General features: G+C 42.4%; 1 protein-coding gene across 10 annotated transcripts in view; it reads right to left on the bottom strand.

Annotated features, from left to right (window-relative positions):
* Positions 1–20,952, bottom strand: part of SEPHS1 (selenophosphate synthetase 1) — a 32,332-nt gene that overhangs the window by 5,614 nt on the left and 5,766 nt on the right. For 3 of the 10 annotated variants that reach the window (XM_036352663.1, XM_036352670.1, XM_036352676.1), the window contains exons 3-8: positions 14,740–14,775; positions 14,533–14,636; positions 11,829–11,936; positions 10,718–10,872; positions 9,036–9,126; positions 6,814–6,913 (exon numbers count right to left, since the gene is read on the bottom strand). In XM_036352663.1, coding sequence (XP_036208556.1) covers positions 6,814–6,913; positions 9,036–9,126; positions 10,718–10,872; positions 11,829–11,936; positions 14,533–14,636; positions 14,740–14,775 — 594 coding nt within the window. Of the gene's footprint in view, positions 1–6,813; positions 6,914–9,035; positions 9,127–10,717; positions 10,873–11,828; positions 11,937–14,532; positions 14,708–14,739; positions 14,792–20,952 lie in introns of all 10 variants that reach the window. The other 7 variants (XM_036352688.1, XM_036352682.1, XM_036352710.1 and 4 more) reach the window with 7 other exon arrangements.

The following is a 20,952-nucleotide window of genomic DNA, read 5'->3' on the forward strand; positions in this document are numbered from 1 at the left end:
ATTAACAGTAACTTCTTAGTAAGCTAAAAAATCTGTATGGAAAAATTACAATCACAACAAAAGGTAAGCCTGTCTAAACCATCCTAAAATCAAAGAGGAGGACTTTTTTTTAAAGCACAACTTATTGATTTTTAAAGAGAGGGAGAGGAACAAACATTGGTGCAAGAGTACATCAATCAACTGCCTCCTGCACGCCCCCTATTGGGGGATCGACCCAGCACCCCAGGCATATGGGCCCTGATCAGGAATCAAATTGGCAACCTTTTGGTGCACAGGACAATGCCCAACCAACTGAGCCATACCATCCAGGGCAAACAGGACTTTTAAAGACTGACCTGAATTCCAGGCAATCTCGCTGTAAGTGGAAAGTTAATTTCTTACTTGAAAGGAAGGGGAAGGGAGAGAAATACCAAAGATGAGCATCACTGATCAATCAGCTGCCACCTGCAAAGCCCCTATTGGGAATTGAGCTTGCAACCTGGGCAAGTGTTGACCAGGAATTGAACTTCGACCTCCTGGTTCATAGGTTGATGCTCAATCACTGAGCCACACCGGCCAGGCTAATTTCTTATTTTCTAATTTTAAAAAAATTCTGTTTCTGGAGTTTTAGGTTTATAGAAAATTGAGTGGAAAGTGCAGAAGTTTCCATATACCCCCTTTCTCCTATTAATATTTACCATTAGTGTGGTACATTTGCTATGTGATGAGCCAATCTTGATACATTAACTGAATTTCATAGTTCACATTGGGGTTCACTCTTGATGTCTATACCAGTAGGTGTTGATAAATGCATATGTAACGTGTATCCATCATTACATTATCATACAGATAAGTTTCACTGCCCTAAAAATCCTGTGTTCCACCTATTCATCCCTCTCTCTTACTCTTGCTAACCACTGATCTTGTTACTGTCTGTAGTTTTACCATTTCCAGAATGTCATATAGTTGGAATTATGGTGCTTGATCTTTTCAGATTGGCTTCTATCACTTAGTAATATGTGTAGGGTTCCTCCAAATCTTTTCATGTCGTAACAGCTCATTTCTTTTTAGCTGTCAATAATATTCCATTGTTTGGATGCACCAGTTTATCAATTCACTTACTGAAGGATCTCCTCTCAAGTTTTAATAATTATAAATAAAGCTGTGACAAACAACTTGTGCAGATTTCTGAGTGGACAGAAATTTTCCATTCGTTTGGGTAAATACTAAGGAGCACAACTGCTGGATAATAGTATATTTAGTTTTGTAACCAACCGCCAAACTGGCTTCCAAAGTGGTTGCTCCATTTTGCATTCCCATCAGCAAGGAATGAGAGTTCCCATTGCTCCATATCGCTGTCAACATTTGGTATTGTCAGTGTTAGCCTTTTAAGTAGGCATGTAGTAGTATCTTGTTTTAAATTGCCATTCGCTAATTACATAGAATACCAGTCCTTTGTCAGAATTGTGTTTTGCAAAGATTTTCTTCAAGTCTGTGGCTTGCCTTTTTATTCTCTTAGTGTCATTCACAGAAGTTCTTTGTATGAATGAAATCCAACTTCAATTTTTTTCTTTTATGGATAGTACTTTTGGTGTTGTATCTAAAAGGCATCACCAAACCCCAGGTCACCTAATTTTCTTGTTATCTTCTAGGAGTTCACCAGTTTTGCATTTTACATTTAGGTCTATAATCCATTTTGAGTTAATTTTTATGAAAGGTATAAGGCTTGTGTCTATAATCATTTTTTGCCTGTAAATGTCCAGTTGTTTCAGCACTATTTGTTGAAAAGATTATCCTTTCTCCACTGAATTACCTTTGCTCTTTTGTCAAGGATTAGTTAACTATACTTATGGGAGTCTATTTCTGGACTCTCTAGTATCCTCACTTGAAGATATTTTCCCATTTTTAGAGAGTGTGGAAGAGAGAGGAAAGACAGAGAGAAATACTGATGTGGGAGAAACGTATTGATTGGTTGCCTCCTGAATGCACCCTGACCAGGGCCCCAGCTGGGGAGAAACCTGCAACTGAGGTACGTGCCCTTGACCAGAATTGAACCCGAGACTCTTTGGTCCACGGGCTGTCGCTCTATCCACTGAGCCAAACCAACTATGGCTAGATATGTTTTTCTATTCTTTCACCAATATCACACCGTCTTGATGACTGTAGTTTTAGCTGCCACTGATGTTTACTACATCAAAGGGATAGCAAAAAAATAGCAAATATGTAATTCAATCATTCTTCCTGCATTTATTAGATGTGACTCTTCTATAAAGAATTTTTTAAAAATGTATTTGCTTTTCCCCAAAGCACAGCCTATACAGGAACAGTAAAATGTGTGGTTGGTTCCTTTTATTTATTTTCAAACAAGTTGGTGCCCAGAAACTTCCAAATGTGACCAAAAACATTTTCATCTCTATGATGTCATTGATTTTTAGATCCTTGATCTACTTAACTGACTGTGTCACTCTTCTTAATACTCACGTTGCCCAGCCCTTCCAATTTGACTGGTGGGCACCTCTGAGTTATGTGAAGTGACGTAACAACAGCTGTTGGTAACACCATTACTTTCAGGCATAGGATGTCCTAGGCTTATCTTTTGTATTTCTAGTCCGTTAGAATCAGCCATTTCCCCCAGGAATCCTAGCACTTTTTGTGGAAAATGATAATTTTCAGATCAGAATGATGGCAGTAGGTATTCATTACTAACGGGTTATCATTGCTTCAGACCTTTTCGATAAGACTTGGAAGTAAGTTTTTGTTTTTTGTTAATCCTCACTCAAGGATATTTTTCCATTGATTTTGAAAGAGTGGAAGGGAGGGGGAGAGACAGAGAAACAATGATGTGAGAGAGACACATCGATTGGTTGCCTCCAGCACGAGTTCTGACCAGGCCTGGGGTTTGAGCCTGCAATCGAGGTACGTGCCCTTGATTGGAATCAAACCCAGGACCCTTCAGTCCCCAGGTTGACACTCTATCCACTGAGCCAAACCAACTAGGGCAATAGCATTTTAGAGGGGAAAATAATGCTGAGTTTTTATTGATAATTCCAAATTAAAGATTACAATTTTTACTTAGATTCTTTCATATAATTCTTCCCCACGTGGTTTTGTCATTAAGTTGGTATATATTAGGCAACTTAAAAAAAAAGTGGTTTGGATTTGTAAGATGTGCTCTTTCATTTAAAAAAAAATTTTTTTTTTATTTGGAAGATTCTCAGCCTAACCAGATAGTTACTTTATTATTTTTAATTAAAAATTTTAACCTATAGAAAATGACATAAAAAATTCCAAAGTCAAACTTATAAAACAATGCATGTTCAGATTCTGCTTCCTCCCTAATTCCTTATATGTAACAATTTTTACTAATGATCTGTTTCCATTGCTTCTTTTTGAAAGTATAAAACACTCATTACTTCATAGTCATATGAATACACAAAATATAGCATACTGTATACATCATTCTGCCCTTGCTTTTATCAGTTACTCATATCCAAGATAGCTCCCTAGTAATAAAGACCTCTCATCCCTTTTCAAGCTACATGTGTAAATACAGACTAGATAATTCAGCTACCCATCCAAGGGCATGTGGATTGTTTGAGCAATTCTAGATAGTGCTTCAATGAATGGCCTTGTATACGTCATTTTATATTTTGGCCATTGTAACTTTGTGACATTCACAGAAGTGGGACTGATAGGTCAAATAAATGTATGCTTAATTTTTGCTAGGTATTACCAAATATTCCTCCACAAGCATTCTGCCATGTTTATCCCTACCAACAACATATAAAAAATAAGGATGGGGAAACATAAATACAGGTAAAAATAAATCCACTACCAATCACTTTCCCACTGTTAAATTACTCAATTTGAAGGACAAAAAAGGAAAAACACTCCTTAAATAGTTTAAGTGACACAGGAAGAAATGAAAATCCTTGGTTGTAAGTGCTGAGGCATCTGAGGACAAAGAATTAAATAATTACTATTCAATGTTGGAATATAGTCAAAAAACTATTCCTGGAATACAGGAAAAAAATTTATGGGAAAAAATCTTATCTCCAAATCAATTGCTCAAAAGTAGGCAAAAGATAAATTAACTATGATATATTTCTCTGATAGAACATTTAGCCATTAAAAGCTATGTGTACTAGAATTATAATGTAGAAAAAAGTGTTAGTAATATCCTATCTAATAAAGAGGTAATATGCAAATTGACCATCACTCCAACAGACAAGATGGCCACCCCCATGTGGTCAAAGATGGCCGACAGGTGAGGGCAGTTGGGGGGGACCAGGCCTGCAGGGAAGGGCAGTTGGGGGGGACCAGGCCAGCAGGGGTGAGCAGTTAGGGGTGACCAGGCCTGCAGGGGAGGGCAGTTGGGAGGGACCAGGCCTGAAAGGGAGGGCAGTTGGGGGGGGACCCAGGCTGGCAGGAGAGGGCAGTTAGGGGCAATTGGGCCAGCGGGGGAGCAGTTAGGCATCGATCGGGCTGGCAGGGAAGTGATTGGGGGGAGATCAGGCTGGCAGCAGAAGTGGTTAGGGGCAATCAAGCAGGAAGGCAGGTGAGGGGTTGGGAGCCAGCAGTCCTGGATTGTGAGAGGGATCCCAGATTGGAGAGGGTGCAGGCTGGGCTGAGGGACACACCTCCACCCCCTGCACGAATTTCGTGCACTGGGCCTCTAGTTAAATATATAAAAGCAGATTCCAAACACATATAAAATGTTCAACCATGCCCTAGCTGGTTTGGCTCACTGGATAGAGCGTCGGCCTGGGTACTGAAGGGTCCCAGGTTCGATTCCAGTCAAGGGCATGTACCTTGGTTGCAGGCACATCCCCAGTAAGGGGGGGTGCAGGAGGCAGCTGATCGATGTTTCTCTCTCATCGATGTTTCTAACTCTCTATCCCCCTCCCTTCCTCTCTGTAAAAAATCAATAAAATATATTTAAAAAAAAAAAATGTTCAACCACAAGTTTAAAATATTAACAATAAAACAAAAGTAAACCACTAACCAACCAAACAGAAAAAAATCCCAGAAGAATACATAAAAATATTAACAGAAGCCGTTTGGGGGGCAGGGACTATGGACAATGTTTTTTTCTCTTCTTTTTTTCATTTTCTAAAAACTTTTCCATAATGAACTTTTTTTTTTTTTTTACAGAAAAAATATATATAATAAACAGGAAGAGAAAACATTTTAAAGAATTTTTTTAAACGTAGCACACTATTTACCAAGAAAAGTTTTCAGCAGCAACCCAAATGCCCAAAAGCAGGTGGCCAGATAAGTAAGTCACAGAGTGAAAAAATACACAGTGGAGATAATGAAGGAAATACAGGTACACACACCAGGGATAATGCTCAGGAACATTAAACAGTAAACAGCAAGAAAAACAGATACAGATATGATTCAATGAAACAAAAAATGCAAAACTAATTTACTGCTTAAGAATACAAGTCTATGTGATAAAAACTTTAAAAGCATGAGAATAAACATTAGATTCAGAACAATGGTTACCCCTAAGCAGGAACCTACAAACTGAATGTGAGGGGCACCTACGGGCTTCCAAGGCCACACTGTGTTTCTCATATGAGATGGTAGGCACATGGATGTTACATTGCTGTTCCTTAAGCCCTGCACATATTTTATTATTAGAGAAACACCTGTGTGGGTTGCTCTGTACAGATAATTAGGAAACAAACCAGCCTTAAAACAATTTTTTTAAATGTTTTATTGAGCCCAGACAGTGTGGCTCAATGGCTGAGCATCAACCCATGCACCAGGAGGTCACTGGTTTGATTCCCGATCAGGGCACATGCCAGGCTCAGCCCCCAGGAGTGGGCGTGCAGAAGGCAGCCTATCAGTTTCTCTCTCATCAATGTTTCTATCCGCTCTCTCCCCCTCTCTTTTCCTCTCTCTCTAAAATAAATAAAAACGTTTTTAAAATAAATTAAAAAATAAAATGTTTTAATGCTTTTTTTAGGGAGAGAGGAAGACAGGAACATTGATGAGAGAGAAACCCAGGCATGTACCCTGACTGGGAATCAAACTGGCACCGTTCTTTGGTTAGTCCTCACCTGAGGGTTTTTTTCCCCATTGCTTTGTAGAGATAGTGATGGGAGTGAGGGAAGGGGGAAGAGAGAGAGAGACACACACACACATTGATGTAAGAGACACATGGATTGGTTGCCTCTGCAGGTAGCAGTGATGGAACCCACAACCCAGATACATGCCACTGACCAGTAATCAAACCTGCGACTCTTCAGTGTGGAGGTCGATGCTCTAAGCACTGAGCCACATCGGCCAGGGCAAACTAGTGACCTCTTGGTGCATGGGACAACATTCAACCAACTGAGCCACACCAGCCAGGCTCAAACCAGCCTTTAGAATGTAAGCTCTAAGAGAGCAGGGACTTTTGTCTATTTGTTCATTGCAGTCTCCCTAGCACTTGGAAGAGTGAAAACACACTATAGGTGCTCATTAAATAGAAACTGAGTGAAGAGAACTTTGTACACCACATGCTAGTCACTCTTTTTGGTACTTCATTGACATTTTTTCTTTTTAATATCCTATGAATAGGATCCTGTCTTCCCCCTTTGGCTGAAAGGAAACACATATAACAAATACATGTATATACTGCTCTCAATCCCAAAGGTGTCCAAAACCAGGGACCAATACAGGAGGATTTGCAGTCACTGGCCCAATCTGGGCCATGATATGTTCCTCCAGCTAAGAATGGTCTTCTGAGACTGTATGTGGCCTGTAAAGCCTAAATATTTCCCATCTTGACCCTGTTCTGAAAACTTGCCGACCCCTGCAACAGACAACCTTCCGCCCCGATACCTGTTCTGTTGAGCCTTGCCATATTCATCATCGCCTCCTGGTATGCCAACTCCACATCTTCTTGAGTGACCACTAGTTTAATTTTATTCCACTTTTCAGGCTAATATAGGAACATAGGTGAGGGAGAAAAGAGGGGGGTGGAAGAATGTGATTAACCTTTACTTCTAAGGACTGAAAGAAAAAGCCCATTTTTCTCTAGTCAACCTATAGGGAATTTTACTTTTCTAATTTTGTACGCAAAATTAAATTTTCTAACTCCCCCTCACCCCCGCCCCGGAACTATTATTTTAGGTGTCCATTAAACATATCACTGAGGTATCTTTTGTGTTCTTGACCCACATTTCTGCAGTCAAATACTATACTGCAATTTATTGGCTAGTAAAAGCAGCAGGACATATGCCTGCAGTGCGCACGCCATAAAAGGTGTTGCATGGGCAGCTTCTCTGTGGTAGGGTGTAGATCTCACATGAATAGCTTCGAATGTCCTTTGGTTTGCCTCTCCATCTCTCCTATAAATCTGATGGCTTTATTTTTCATATAATTATACTGTTATTGACTTTACCTAAGTCTGGATCAAAGCATCTTACAGACAAATGAATGGGGAAAGCAACTTTGATTGCATTAGCACTAAGGACAGTCATAGTAACCACAAAGGATGTATCATAAAAGGAAGGAGAAAAAGGTGTTTCCCTTTTTCCTCAGTTGATTTTCAAAGAAGCCAGCACCATGATTATGGGTTCTTTTTTTTTTTTTAATCCTCACCAGAGGATATTTTTTCCCATTGATTTTTTAGAGAGGAAAGGAGGGAGGAGGGGGAGAGAAGGAGAAAGAGAAACATCAACGTAAGAGAGACACATCGATTGGTTGCCTCCTGCACACGTCCCTACCAGGGTTGGAGAACCTGCAACCCAGGTACGTGCCCTTGACCAGGAATTGAACCCTCGATCCTTCAGTCCGTGGGCCGATACTCCAACCACTGATCCAAACAGGCCAGGGCATGATTACGGGTTCGTGATAGATTGTCATCATGGTCCATTAATGGCCATAAGTCATACATGCATTCATTTATCTTTTAATGATACCCAACAATCTACCACTAAATACAATAACAAGTCTATGTGTTCCTTCCTAATCCCACTGCTCCCCAACTCTTCCTCAGAGGTAACAACTGCTCTAAATTTTATACTCGTCATTCCCTTTTCTTTCAAAAAATAGTATTCTCATACATATAGAAGCCTACAATATGCTCTTTGGTTGCTTCTGACTTTTATAAAAAGGGTATTGTGCTACATAGTCTTTGGAACTTTTTTTTTTAATGCTCAAAACTGAAAAAACAAGGTATAAAAGCAAAGGAGGTGTCAGTTTGGGGGTGAGGTGGGGAGGAGAGATCCCAAACCCCTCATTTTTTATGCCCCTCTGCCACACCTGTTTCTGATTGCCTTGCTGAATTACTCAGATCTGACTGACTGAATTGCAAAGCAACTCTGTGGATCACTACCCTGTAATGGCCTTCCAATTAGATTTACAGATGATCTTACTTGATGAGAAATCTCCCCATCATCACTGAATGAGAAGGGAAAAATGACTAGACTGTGGCAGCCTTAGAGATGTTCTCTACTCTTTATATCAATCCAACATATACTTGGTTATAAATAACATAAAATTGTTTTTCTTTTTTAACTGTTTATCAGGACTGGTAGTTTCAGATGATAGTTGTAGAAATTAAAAGCACCAAGATATGTGAGATATACCACAAATCATATTAATTTTTGAGTTGTAATCACAATGGAAACTCACTGCCTCACAAATTCTCTTTATGAATCTTCGCTAAAGCCCCAAGCTGGGGCTTACCTCCTTTAAGTATTCAGTACATGATATCCTGATTTAATAAAAAAAACCAACCATGGACAATTCCTAGTATTTCTATAGGGCGTGACTGATACTAAACTCCCTGGCAGTGACACTAAAGGAGCTCCTTTTTAGAGGACAAGCTGGTGACATTTAGAAGAGCTAGACCTGAAACATGTTAAAACATGTTCAAGGGCTTCCTGTATGGATAAGAAGTGGCACTTACTCCAGGAGCAGATACAGCTTAGATTAAAGAGATACGTGATCTGAATGCAATGAAAGCCCTTTTCTCCAAATCCCACAAGGAAACTACCACAATCCTGAAAACTTCTATTCAGTCCCCCAGCTCCCCGGCCGCAGGCATGGCTACTCACAATATCCAACCACTGGTGCACAGCCACGGCCACTTGCGTCCCCAGGGGCTTGGTCAGAACCAGCACATCCCCAGGCACTGCGTTATCCGGCCTGAAAAAAAAGAACAAGGGCATGGTCTGGCCAAATGAACCAAGAAGGTGAACTTATCATCAGTTAAACAGGAGAAAGAAAAGGCTGGTAAAAAACAGTGCATTTGCAAGCACTTACATTTAAGCCACAACTACCAAGTGTTGCAGCTTTGCAACTTGCTACTGAAGCTACTACTACTGGAACAAAAACACTGAAAGGGAATAGAAGGGTCTGCCAATTACCTATTAGATCCAGCCCTCCAATAAAATGTATAAAAAAGTAAATCACTTAGCCTTCAAAGGCAAAAGGCCTGATCAGGCCCTGATTCAGCCAGCTAGTGTGTAATTTTCAATACAGACCCACCATGCTTCTGAGGCAATAAGATTTTTGAAACAGATTGTTTCTCAGGCTGTGGGATTTGACTCAAATTGTGGTGGTCTAATGTTTTGGTGATTTCAGCATCAAGTTTCAAACTCAGACTGACCAGTAATAAGTTTCATATTTGGCACTCAGATTACTGAAGACTGGTACAAATGGTTGTCTCCAGGAAAGGAAATGGCTAAAAAAAACACATTAAAAGGTACTCAATATCATTAACCACCAGGGAGATGCAAATCAAACCACTGTGGGTATCACCTCAACCCACTAGGATAACTATTATAGAAAAAATAAAATAAAAACAGTAACAAATAGTGGAGAGAATGTGGAGACATTGGAATCCTCCTACATTGCTGCTGGGAACCAGTTTGACAGTTGCCACATGACCCAGTAACTCTGAGGTATATATACCGAAGAGAATCAAAACATATGTTCATAGCAGCATCATTCATAAATAGGTGGAAAAAAACCCAAAGATCTATCACCTACGAATAAACTGTGGTATGTCCATGCAATGGAACATTATTCAGCCATAAAAATGAATGAAGTACTGATACATACTACAACATGGGTGAAACTTGAAAGCATTATGCCTAAAGAAGCCAGACACAAAACACCACATATTATATGATTCTATCTAATGAAATGCCTAGAATAGGCAAATCCAGAGACAGGAAGTAGATCAGTGGTTTCCAGAGAATGGAGGGAGAAGGGAATTGGGAGTGACTGCTTATGGATATAGGACTTCTTTGGGGGTGGGGTTGGGGGGAGAATTGATCGGTATATTCTGAAATTGGATAGTGATAACGGTTACACAATCTTGTGAACACACACAAAAACAATGAATTCTATACTTTAAAATACTGGGTTTTATATTATATAAAATTTCACTATATGTATTATACTTCAATTAAAAATACTAATAACTTTAAAAAACAGAAGTCAAATACTGATACATGCTACAAAATGGATGAACCTTAAAAATATTATGCTAATATTATGTAAAGTAATAGAAGCCAGGACAGCTAAGGGCAATGGGGTTTCTTGTTGGAGTGATGAAAATGCTCTAAAATCGACCCTGGTATTGGTTGCAAAACTGTGAATATTACCAAAGGCCATTGAACTATATACTTTAAATGGGTGAATTCTATAGTATGCAAATTATATCTCAATGAATCTATCTTAAGAAAAGAAAGAGAACCATGCCAGGTGACATGGAACAAAACCAACTTACATGATGAATTCATTGGGCTGGCAGACAGTTGTAGCCACTCCTCCCAAAACAATCCAGGGGTTTAACACTGTTTGTCCACCCGTTACAGACGTTCCTGCCTCCTCTGCTGCATCTTTAAAACCCTGTATAATTAGGGGCATCACTTTATCCCTTTCCTAGGGTTTAAAAGGACACAAAGTAAAAGTCACATAATTCAGTTCAAAACCAAGAAAAGAGTCTACACTTGTAGTTATAAAGAGGATCATAAAACCCTAATGGATGTCCTTAAAGTTCACAGACTGTACAGGCAATAAGAAAGGCAGATGGAATAGTTTACACTAGCCATTTTATCAAGAGCTGGAAGATATTCCAGGTTACAATGTGAATGAAGCCCGGACAACAGAGAAATAAAAACTGGAATGTGATTGGGTGTTCAGGGCTACCCGAAATCTAAGCCAACTCTTTAAATGGTCCTTAGGAACTCCAAGACTCATTTAATATGCACCCACCACCCTCCCCCAAAGGGCTGTGTGCAAACAATGGCTCAAATGCACATTTGTGCTGGCAGAAAAGGGCCTACTGAAAACTCTCTTTTCTAAGAGGCAGGACAAACTTTTTTGGGGGACAAAAACAAGTACCTTTCAAAAATAATCTAAGAGAGAATTCATCTCTGGGTCAGAGAACAGGTACAGGTAGCAAGGCTATAGATACTGCCAGGTAAGCACGGAAATACACGTGACACCCCAGCCCCATCACTGTCTTACATCAGTGTCCAACCAGCAACCAAAGGGCCTGGCCCTTGCGGGGGCCGCATGCCCTGGGTCTCTAAAGCTAGTCCAGTCCACAGGCCTGGCATGAAGGTGCTATTACTGTGGCCTAGATTTTAAAACAAACCTAAATGTCTTGGCTTTAGTCTACCCAGAAGAAAGGGAAGCAGGTGGTGGAAATGAAAGCATGAATAGGCCAGACTACTTTAATTCACTAATAACTGCCAAAAAGTGGAGAAAAGGATGAAATATGGAAGCCATGCAGCCTGGGCTCCTCACTTTACAGATGGGAAAAGAAGGGCTGACCAGCCAAGTGAAGTGACCAAGACAACAGACAGTAAGCAGCTGGCCCATCTCCTACTTACCCTATCGGTCATTTTATTACTGATTCCAAGGAGCATCAGCATATTGTCACATTCTGTGACCCCCATTGCATAGAGGTCACTGAGTACATTGGCACATGCTATCCTGCCCTGGAAGAAAGCAGAAACATGAAAAAGGGCAAGAGGAGGATGGGGACTTCCCATGTGTTGAAACAAAGGGAGCCTACAGAATACCTCCCAAGAGAACCCAGGTACTTTCCAGGAATAGCAGCTACTGGGATGGGGTCCTGTTTCTGTGATTTGCAGACTGGTTACCTATCCTTAATCACAGAACCACTAAGCCATTCACTTTTTCCAAGTTATTCCCGTTCCCACCCTTCTTTCTCAGGCAATTCCCATTCTAAACACTGGGAGAAGGCTACAGTTTATTTAGATGGAAAATGGGGAGTGGGAAGATGTCAGGGGGAGCAAGGTTGGAGGGATAGTCTGGGAGGAAGAGCTGTGGAGTGAAAACATGTATCTGAAAGCAAACTTGGAAACAGCCACTTATCCTAAACAGATTCTGAAAAAAAAAAAAAAAAATGTGAACTTTACTGATTATAGAAGATGATTTCTATACACTTGGATGGAGAAATTTTTGTACCTTCTTTTAACCGAGGCAACAAGTGGTTTACAACTTGGGTGCCAAGTGCTAGTTAGGGCTACAGTGGGTTCTCTCGGATGCTTTTAGGAGATGCTGGAAAAGGGATGAATTCTGGTTCGAGCTACTTTTGCCACCTGGTCAGGTGGGACACCTGGGGTGTGGCATACCTCAGCCTCTCAGGAATACTGCTTTAGAGGAGAGAACAGATGGATGTGTGGAGGGAAAACAGGTTTCTATTAACCTGTGTGCCTGTCACTGGCACCCCGCCCCCACCCCCATTTAGCTGCCTCATGGCCCAAGTCTCTCTGTGAGCAGCTTGATCCTAGTGCCCTTGGCACACAGGAACTTGGATCCAGCAGTTCAAAAATCTTCTACACAGTGAGTATATAACACAATTGGGGGTGAGAATGCCTACAATCAGAATAAATGGTCAAGAAGTTAAATTGTGATGAGCTCTATTCTGGACGGAAAGATCTAGGATTAGACCTATACAGGGTATGGCAACATCTCTGGCCTGAAGCACAGGAATGAGGGGTTTACAAATATCGAAGAAAGAAAAAAAATTACAAACATGCCAGTCAACAGACAGTTAGTAGACAGCAGGTGTTCTTGCACAAAAGAAGCAGAGGAATTTCTGCCTAATTGCTCACATGCAATACCAAAGGTGAGCAGGAAACAGATCAAATGGTTGCAGTTGCAGGAGTCAGATCAGTGGTGGGATGAGAACAATTTGAATATAAAAAAACTAGAGGCCTGGTGCACAAAAATTTGTGCAGTGGTGGTGGTGTGGGGGGGGGTCCCTCAGCCCGGCCTGTGCCCTCTCGCAATTTGGGACCCCTCAGGGGATGAACACCTGCTGGCTTAGGCCCGCTCCCCGGGAGATTGGGCCTAAGATGGCAATCAGACATCCCTCTGGCAGCCCGGCAGCGCTTGGGGGATGTCCACTTGCCAGCGGGGAGCAGGCCTAAACTGCAGTCGGACATCCTTAGCGCTGCTGAGGAGGCAGGAGAGGCTCCCACCACCACCGCTGTACTGGCAGCCATCAGCCTGGCTTGTGGCTGAGCAGAGCTCCTCCCATGGAAGAGCGCCTTGACCACCAGAGGGCAGCTCCTGCATTGAGCGTCTGCACCCTGGTGGTCAGTGTGTGTCATAGTGACCAGTCATTCCCAGTTCTTCTGCTGTTAGGGTCATTTTGCATATTACCCTTTTACTATATAGGATAGAGGCCTGGTGCACAGGTGGGGGCTGGCTGGTTTGCCCTGAAGGGTGTCCCGGATCAGGGTGGGGGTCCCGCTTGGGTGCCTGGCCAGCCTGGATGAGGGGATGATGGCTGTTTGCAACTGGTCATACCCCCTTCAGGGTGGGGGTCCCCACTGGGGTGCCTGGCCAGCCTGGGTGACAGGCTGATGGCTGTTTGCAGCTGATCACACCCCCTTCAGGGTGGGGGTCCCCACTGGGGTGCCTGGCCAGTCTGGGTGAGGGGCTGAGGGCCGTTTTCAGGCTGATGGGTGACTGAAGCTCCCAACCTCTCCTTTTTTTCTTTTTTTATTCTGGGATTTATTTACCTTCTATGGCTGTCACTGGAGCTGAGAGCCAGATTTAGCTCTGAGGCTCGGCTCCAGCCCTGAGACCTCGGCTGCAGAAAGCAGGTATCTGGTTTGTTTGGGTTCTATAATTGTAACACTGTTTCGGTCCTGCTTGCTCCAGCTCTGCGGGCTGAAAGCAGGTTTCTGGAGCTTGTTTAACTTCTATAATTGCAACAATGTTTCTTAGAGTGTAAGCTCAGAGGCCGGCAGCGGCAGGCGGGGAACCTTGGCTTCCTCTATCACTGGAGCAAGCAAGCCTCCTGTTCGCTTCAGCTGCCTGGCTGCCGGCCCCCATCTTGGTTGGCAGTTAATTTGCATATCTCGCTGATTAGCCAATGGGAAGGGTAGTGAAGTTATGGTTAATTACCATGTTTCTCTATTATTAGATAGGATAAGCGCAGGGGCGCGCGCGCGCGCGCGCACACACACACACACACACACACACACATACCCAGCCACAACCCAAAACCAACTGAACAGCAGTTTGAGATGTAAAAACATATTAAGTCAAACTTACCATCATGTAAGGGTCATCGACGATAGGATAAATGTAATCTGTGGTTTGCACCAAGGAAAGACCACCATGCCTCAAAGGAATGACACAAGTATCCATCCCAATGCCTGCAAAGATGGAAGTCATCATAATCCACAAGTCAACAGGAAACGCCATTTCATCTTATGCCATCAGTGTTCTGAATAGGAGAGTTTTGTATGAGATACTTACGGAACACTGCATGTTGCCAATACAGCAATGTGTTTCCTATCAAGAAGGATAACTGAAATAAATGTGAAACATAACTAGCTAAAGATAGAAGAGTAAAATTTGTTAGTCATGAAGACTCACATTCAATATGCTATAATTTTAGCCCTTAATAGTGCCTTGAACAGATTCTTTCCTTTGTATTACTATATCATGTGACTGGCACCATATAGAATTTCTTTAAAGATGAGAATAGCAGAAATGGAACTTGGGTTGTTTTATCTATAGTTGATTTGAGTTTATCTTTAGGCATTACTGTTTTCCCAACAGACAATCCGTAAAATATTTTACACACATAAAACGGTATTATTACTTCCACATTTTAGTCAAACATGAAAACAATTAGAAAAAAAGAAGACAAAGCCAGAACAGGAATTCATCATTTCCAACCAAGCAAGTACGTAAACACTGCGGTACCTAAAAGCATTTTTAAAGAGGAATCCTGACATATGTCACTTCTACTAATTTATAATATGAAGGGGGGAAATGGGCTAAAAAGCCTGTCAGAAGTATTTCAATTTATTAAAATTGTTGCTAAACTTTTAGAATAAAATATAGACAACGGATAGGCTGAGATATAATTCTCTTATCCTGAAATTAGTTTAAAAACCATCTCCTGTAACTTATATTTCTTTGTAATGCAGGAATTTTACAAATTCAATTTGGCCTTCCCACCAAGTAGGCTGAATAGGGTACTTTCCTACACCTCTCAAAAGGATACCGCCTGCTCTGACTTCAACTGTGCAGTCAGTCCATCAACCAAAGGCAGAGAAAAAGGCACGATGAAGTACAAAAGGAAGCAAGAGGATGACACCCTCTCAACTCAGAATTCCAAAGGAAACAAGAATAAATCATATTGAACCAAATGAAACCAGGACTTGTGTACCATTCATATTTTGCCTAAGTAAAATGCTGAAGCACAACTAGTTTAGCACCACCACAGCAATATACCTAACAGAACCCAGGATAGAGGAGCACCTTTTCTTCCCCAGGTCTTAGTCCATTATTGCTAATGCAAAAATAAAATCAAGTAAGTTCATTAAAAAGTCACGAACACTGTGAAGACAGGCTGATTTCCCCCCCCTACTACACCAGATAGCAAACTCGTGGTGGAAGATTGTTAGGAAATAGAGAGTTTAGTTTTAGAATGGCAAGTCTCACAAATATAAGACAAGAGAACCCACTTTACCAGTGATTGGTTTTCATGTGTATTAGACAAGGATGTATGCAATGACTCATTTAAACCGTGTATATGTGCAGACTCTCAGAAATTTCATTTAACAACTGTTCTTTAGCATTTAAGTGGAAATAGAGCAAGAACCACATTTAACATACTGATTCTCCCTAAACTGATCATTCTAACTGGTTTTTCCAAGTGTATTACTATTTATTTTGGAAATTAGTATAGTTTTTTTAAGTTCTTATATAAATTATAGGACTACAGAGAGAGACACTAAAAAACAGTTGCTGAGCCCTAGCCTGTTTGGCTCAGGGGATAGAGTGTCGGCCTGGACTGAGGGGTCCCAGGTTTGATTCCGCTCAAGGGCATGTGCTCAGGTTGCGGGCTCAATCCCCAGTAGAGGATGTGCAGGAGGCAGCTGGTCAATGATTCTCTCTTATCATTGATGTTTCAATCTCTCTCTCCCTCTCCCTTCCTCTCTGAACTCAATAAAAATATATTTAAAAAAAAAACACAAAAAAACCCTACAGAAAAGATATAATCTATTCAAAGCATTACATAATTTACATTATTTAAGAAAAGTCGCTGAATGTTAGCTTTGTTTTTAATTTCAGTTATCTTACATTTCTATTACATATATCTGATTTCTAAGGTTTTAAATTTCTACTTATAACTAGCAACAGAGCATTTTAACTGATGACTCTTGAGCATTTTCCGAGGGATGAACAGAAGCTCACATTATCCCCATTTCTTCTTTCATAAGCTACTAACTACATGTGGTCATGGTGCATGTGAAATGTGCTTATTCCAAATAGAGATACATAGTAAGTGTAAAATACTTATCAGATTTTACACACTTAGTACCAAATACCCCAAATCTCATGTTTTATATTAATTGTTGAAATAATATTTTATATGATTAAATGAAATATATCAAAATGAATTTCACCTAATTCTGTTTTTTTTTAAATGTGACTACTAGGAAATTTAAAATTACACATATAGTTTACATGTTTCTTTTGGACAGTACTGGCCCATTGTAACTGGTTTACAAATCACCTATCAAATTTCAAGGAAGAAAGAAAGTGTGAGCCTGAGATGGGCCATGGCCTGAAAGAACTAGATAGAATATCAAGGTGAAAGAGAGAGAGACAACTCAGGTTGAAGGCAAGTGGGAACAAAGGGAAATTCTCAAATACCAATCTGAGCAGTGTATGTTCAATTATCAGTGGGGAACGGGGAATTCTAGTTTTTCAGCAAGACTAAAAACATTCATCAAAAAAACCCAAATCATCATACCATCACCAGGAATGAATACTTGACAGCTCTTAAGTACCAGACAATAGATGTTCCAGGTTCTCAGATACACTTATTTTAACATTTCTTTAGTTAGAATACATCCAATACGCATACATTTAACAACAGTTATGGTTTGTCCTTCAATTAATAGCATCTTAGAATTCAGGAAATATGACCACTTTTAGGAAAAAATTTAAAAACAGATAAGCACGTTTGTGTGGATGAATTTATAGACAAACATTCATACATGAATTTATAAACAAAGATACATATATATATTCTACACTAATAAAAGATAAAGATGCTAATTGATCATACCTTCACTATGCCCACCAGCCAATCAGCCAATATGCAAATTAACCCAACCAAGATGGCGGTTAATTTGCATATACCGGCTGGGAGCGAAGACTGAAGACAACGTGGAAGCGAAGTGCTGCAGAAGGGAGCAAAATAGAGGTGGTGGAGACAGGAACAGAGCCAAGGCGGCGGAGGCGGGAGGGAAACCAGCCGGGCAGCGGGGCAGGAGGGAAGCTTGCCTCAGAGGGTTTCGCTCCCTTCTCTGCTTCGCTCCAGCCGCAGGAAGTCCTATTCTTGCAGGAATCTTCCTGCAATGGGCCTCTAGTGTGTGTATATATACATACATACACACACACACACACACAAATACATAAATATATACTACAGGCCCGGTGCACAAAAATTTGTGCACTCGGGAGGGAGGGGTCCCTCAGCCCGGCCTGTGCCCTCTCGCAGTCTGGGACCCCTCGGAGACAATGACCTGCTGGCTTAGGCCTGCTCCTGGCTGGCAGAGGGCAGGCCCAATCCCTAGGTGCAGCCCCTGGTCGGGCTCAGAACAGGGCCGATTGGGGGATTGGGGCACCGCCCCCTGTCACACTCAAGGCAGGGTCGATGGGGAGGTTGCTGCGCCACCGCCTGTCACGCACAGAGCAGGGCCGATTGGGGAGTTGGGGCGCCGCCCCCTGTCATGCACAGAGCAGGGCGGATTGGGAGGTTGCGATGCCACCCTCAGTCATGCTCAGGGTAGGGCCGATTGGGGGGTTGGTGCACCGCCCCATGTCACACTCAAGGCAGGGTCGATGGGGAGGTTGCGGCGCCACCCCCTGTCATGCACAGAGCAGGGCCCATCAAGGGGGTTGGGGCTCCTTACCCTGTCACATACAGAGCAGGGCGGATCAGGGGGTTGGGGTGCCACCACTGTCACATTCAGGACAGGGCCGATGGGGAGGTTATGGCTCTATCCCATCACACACAGAGCAGGGCCCATGGAGGGGGGTTGGGGCGCTACCCTCTATCACCCACCGAGCAGGGCCGATCAGGGGGTTGGGGAGCCGCCACTCTCACACTCAGGGCAGGGCCGATGGGGAGGTTATGGCTCTACCCCGTCACACACAGAGCAGGGCCCGTGGGGGGGAGGGTTGGGGCGCCGCACCCTGTCACACAGAGAACAGGGCTGATCAGGGGGTTGGGGAGCTCCCCCCTATCAGGCACAGAGCAGGGCCGATCAGGGGTTTGGGGCGCCTTCCCCTGTAACGAACAGAGCAGGGCGGATAGGGAGGTTGTGGCCCCGCCCCCTGTCACACACAGAGCCGCAGGGTGATCAGGGGGTTTGAGCGCTGATCCCTGTCACACTGATCCCGGTGCCGGGAGGCCTCACGGCTCCGCTGATCCCGGTGCAGGGAGGCATATTACCCTTTTACTATATAGAATAGAAGCCTGGTGCTGGTTTGCCCTCAAGGGTGTCCTGGATCAGGGTGGGGGTCCCCACTGGGGTGCCTGGCCAGCCTGGGTGAGGGGATGATGGCTCTTTGCAGCTGGTCACACACCCTTCAGGGTGGGGGTCCCCACTGGGGTGCCTGGCCAGTCTGGGTGAGGGGCTGAGGGCTGTTTTCAGGCTGGCGGGTGACTGACGCTCCCAACTGCTCCTGTTTTTCTTTTCTTTTTTTGTATTCTGGGCCAGCTTTAGCTCTGGCTCCAGCTCTGAGGCCTCTGCTGCTAAAAGCAGGAATCTGGTTTGTTTGGGTTCTATAGTCGAAACACTGTATCAACTCCAGCTCTGAGATCCCGACGGGCTGAAAGCAGGTTTCTGGGGTTTTGTTTAGCTTCGATAATTGTAACTATGTTTCAAACTGCAAGCTCAGAGGCCGGCAAGGCAGGCGGGGAACATTGGTTTCCTCCGTCACTGAAACAAGCAAGCCTCATGTTAGCTTCAAGCTGCTGGCCGCCATCTTGGCTGGCAGTTAATTTGCATATCTCGCTGATTAGCCAATGGGAAGGGTAGCGGACGTACGCCAATTACCATGTTTCTCTTTTATTAGATAGGATATATAATACTTGGTGCATGAACATACAAGTTCTGGTACAATAATTTATTATCCCATTGTATAAATTAGAAAACTGAGGCATCAGGAGGATTAAAAACATGCAGAGTAACATTAGTGACTAGTAAGTGACTGTGTCAGGATATAAATCTAGATCTGATTCCAAAGGAAAGTTATGCCATCAAGATATACCACTCTGTACTCAATTTTAATACTATGCTTCCTTTAGCATCTATTTGCTTGTAACCTGGGGTCCATAGCTACACCTACCAAATGCCGTAAGGGCAAATTTTGTGGATGTGCATTTTTCTGGGAAAGGGGCAGCTTTCATTTACTTCTCAAAATCCCTATGTGACCAAAGCCCATTACTTTTGTGTTCTTTTCCCTGCCTCTTTCCTTGCTGGTGACATCTGTCCCCTTTTGCCACTGCTAAGGATTATAGGTGGTGCAGCTCCTCTGCCCACTTTGAACACGTTTGGACTTAGAAACCAGATGACAGAGAGTAGAGGAATGGGAAGATGTGGATTCCAGATCTGGACCCTGGCCAAGCATCATGAGGCTGCTGAAAGGAGCAAATGATCCTACCCCTACCCATTATCTAAGCACTTAACAGTGCACGGCATGTCCAAGTGCTCAATAAGGTCAACAGGGGAAGTTATAAAAAGAAACTATTACTTTATCCACAGGTTTTTAATTGCATTGTTTTTGCCCCATTCAGCAACTTATTTTTCTTGACAAAGTTATTTAAGAGTTTTTTCAGTATACAGATGTTTCTCAACTTATGATGGTGCTACATCCCAATAAACCCATTGTAACTTGAAAATATCCTGTCAAAAATGCCGAACATCATAGCTTAGCCTAGCCTACCTTAAACATGCTTAGAACATACACAATAAATACACTGTAGAGTATCAGTTGTGTCCCCGCGTGATATCCTGGCTGACCGTGACTATGGCTCACTGCCTAGCATCACAAGAGAACATCATACTGCATATCACTAGCCTGGTTTTGAAAAGATTGGAATTCAAAATTCCAAGTACAGTTTCTACTTGAATGCTTTTGTACTATCATAAAGTAAAAAAGTCATGAAATGAACCATCATAAATCAGGAACTATTCGTATTCTTACTTCTTGTCAAGTAAGCTATTATCCAATCCAATTCATTCATGCGGTATTTCTACCCACTCAGACATCAGCTAGATGAGGATGTTTCAAATTGAGCTCCTGGGAGTCCTGAGGCCCCTAGAGTTTCGGCTGTGAGCTTTCCTCTCTCCTAATCAAAGTAACTCTGCTTTTATCTACTTTGTATATTAAGGAAGAAAGGAGTACCCTCGGTTGAAACCAATGTTGTACTCACAA

The sequence above is a fragment of the Myotis myotis genome, unplaced genomic scaffold, assembly GCF_014108235.1.
Source record: "Myotis myotis isolate mMyoMyo1 unplaced genomic scaffold, mMyoMyo1.p scaffold_m19_p_1, whole genome shotgun sequence".
Lineage (NCBI taxonomy): Eukaryota > Metazoa > Chordata > Mammalia > Chiroptera > Vespertilionidae > Myotis > Myotis myotis.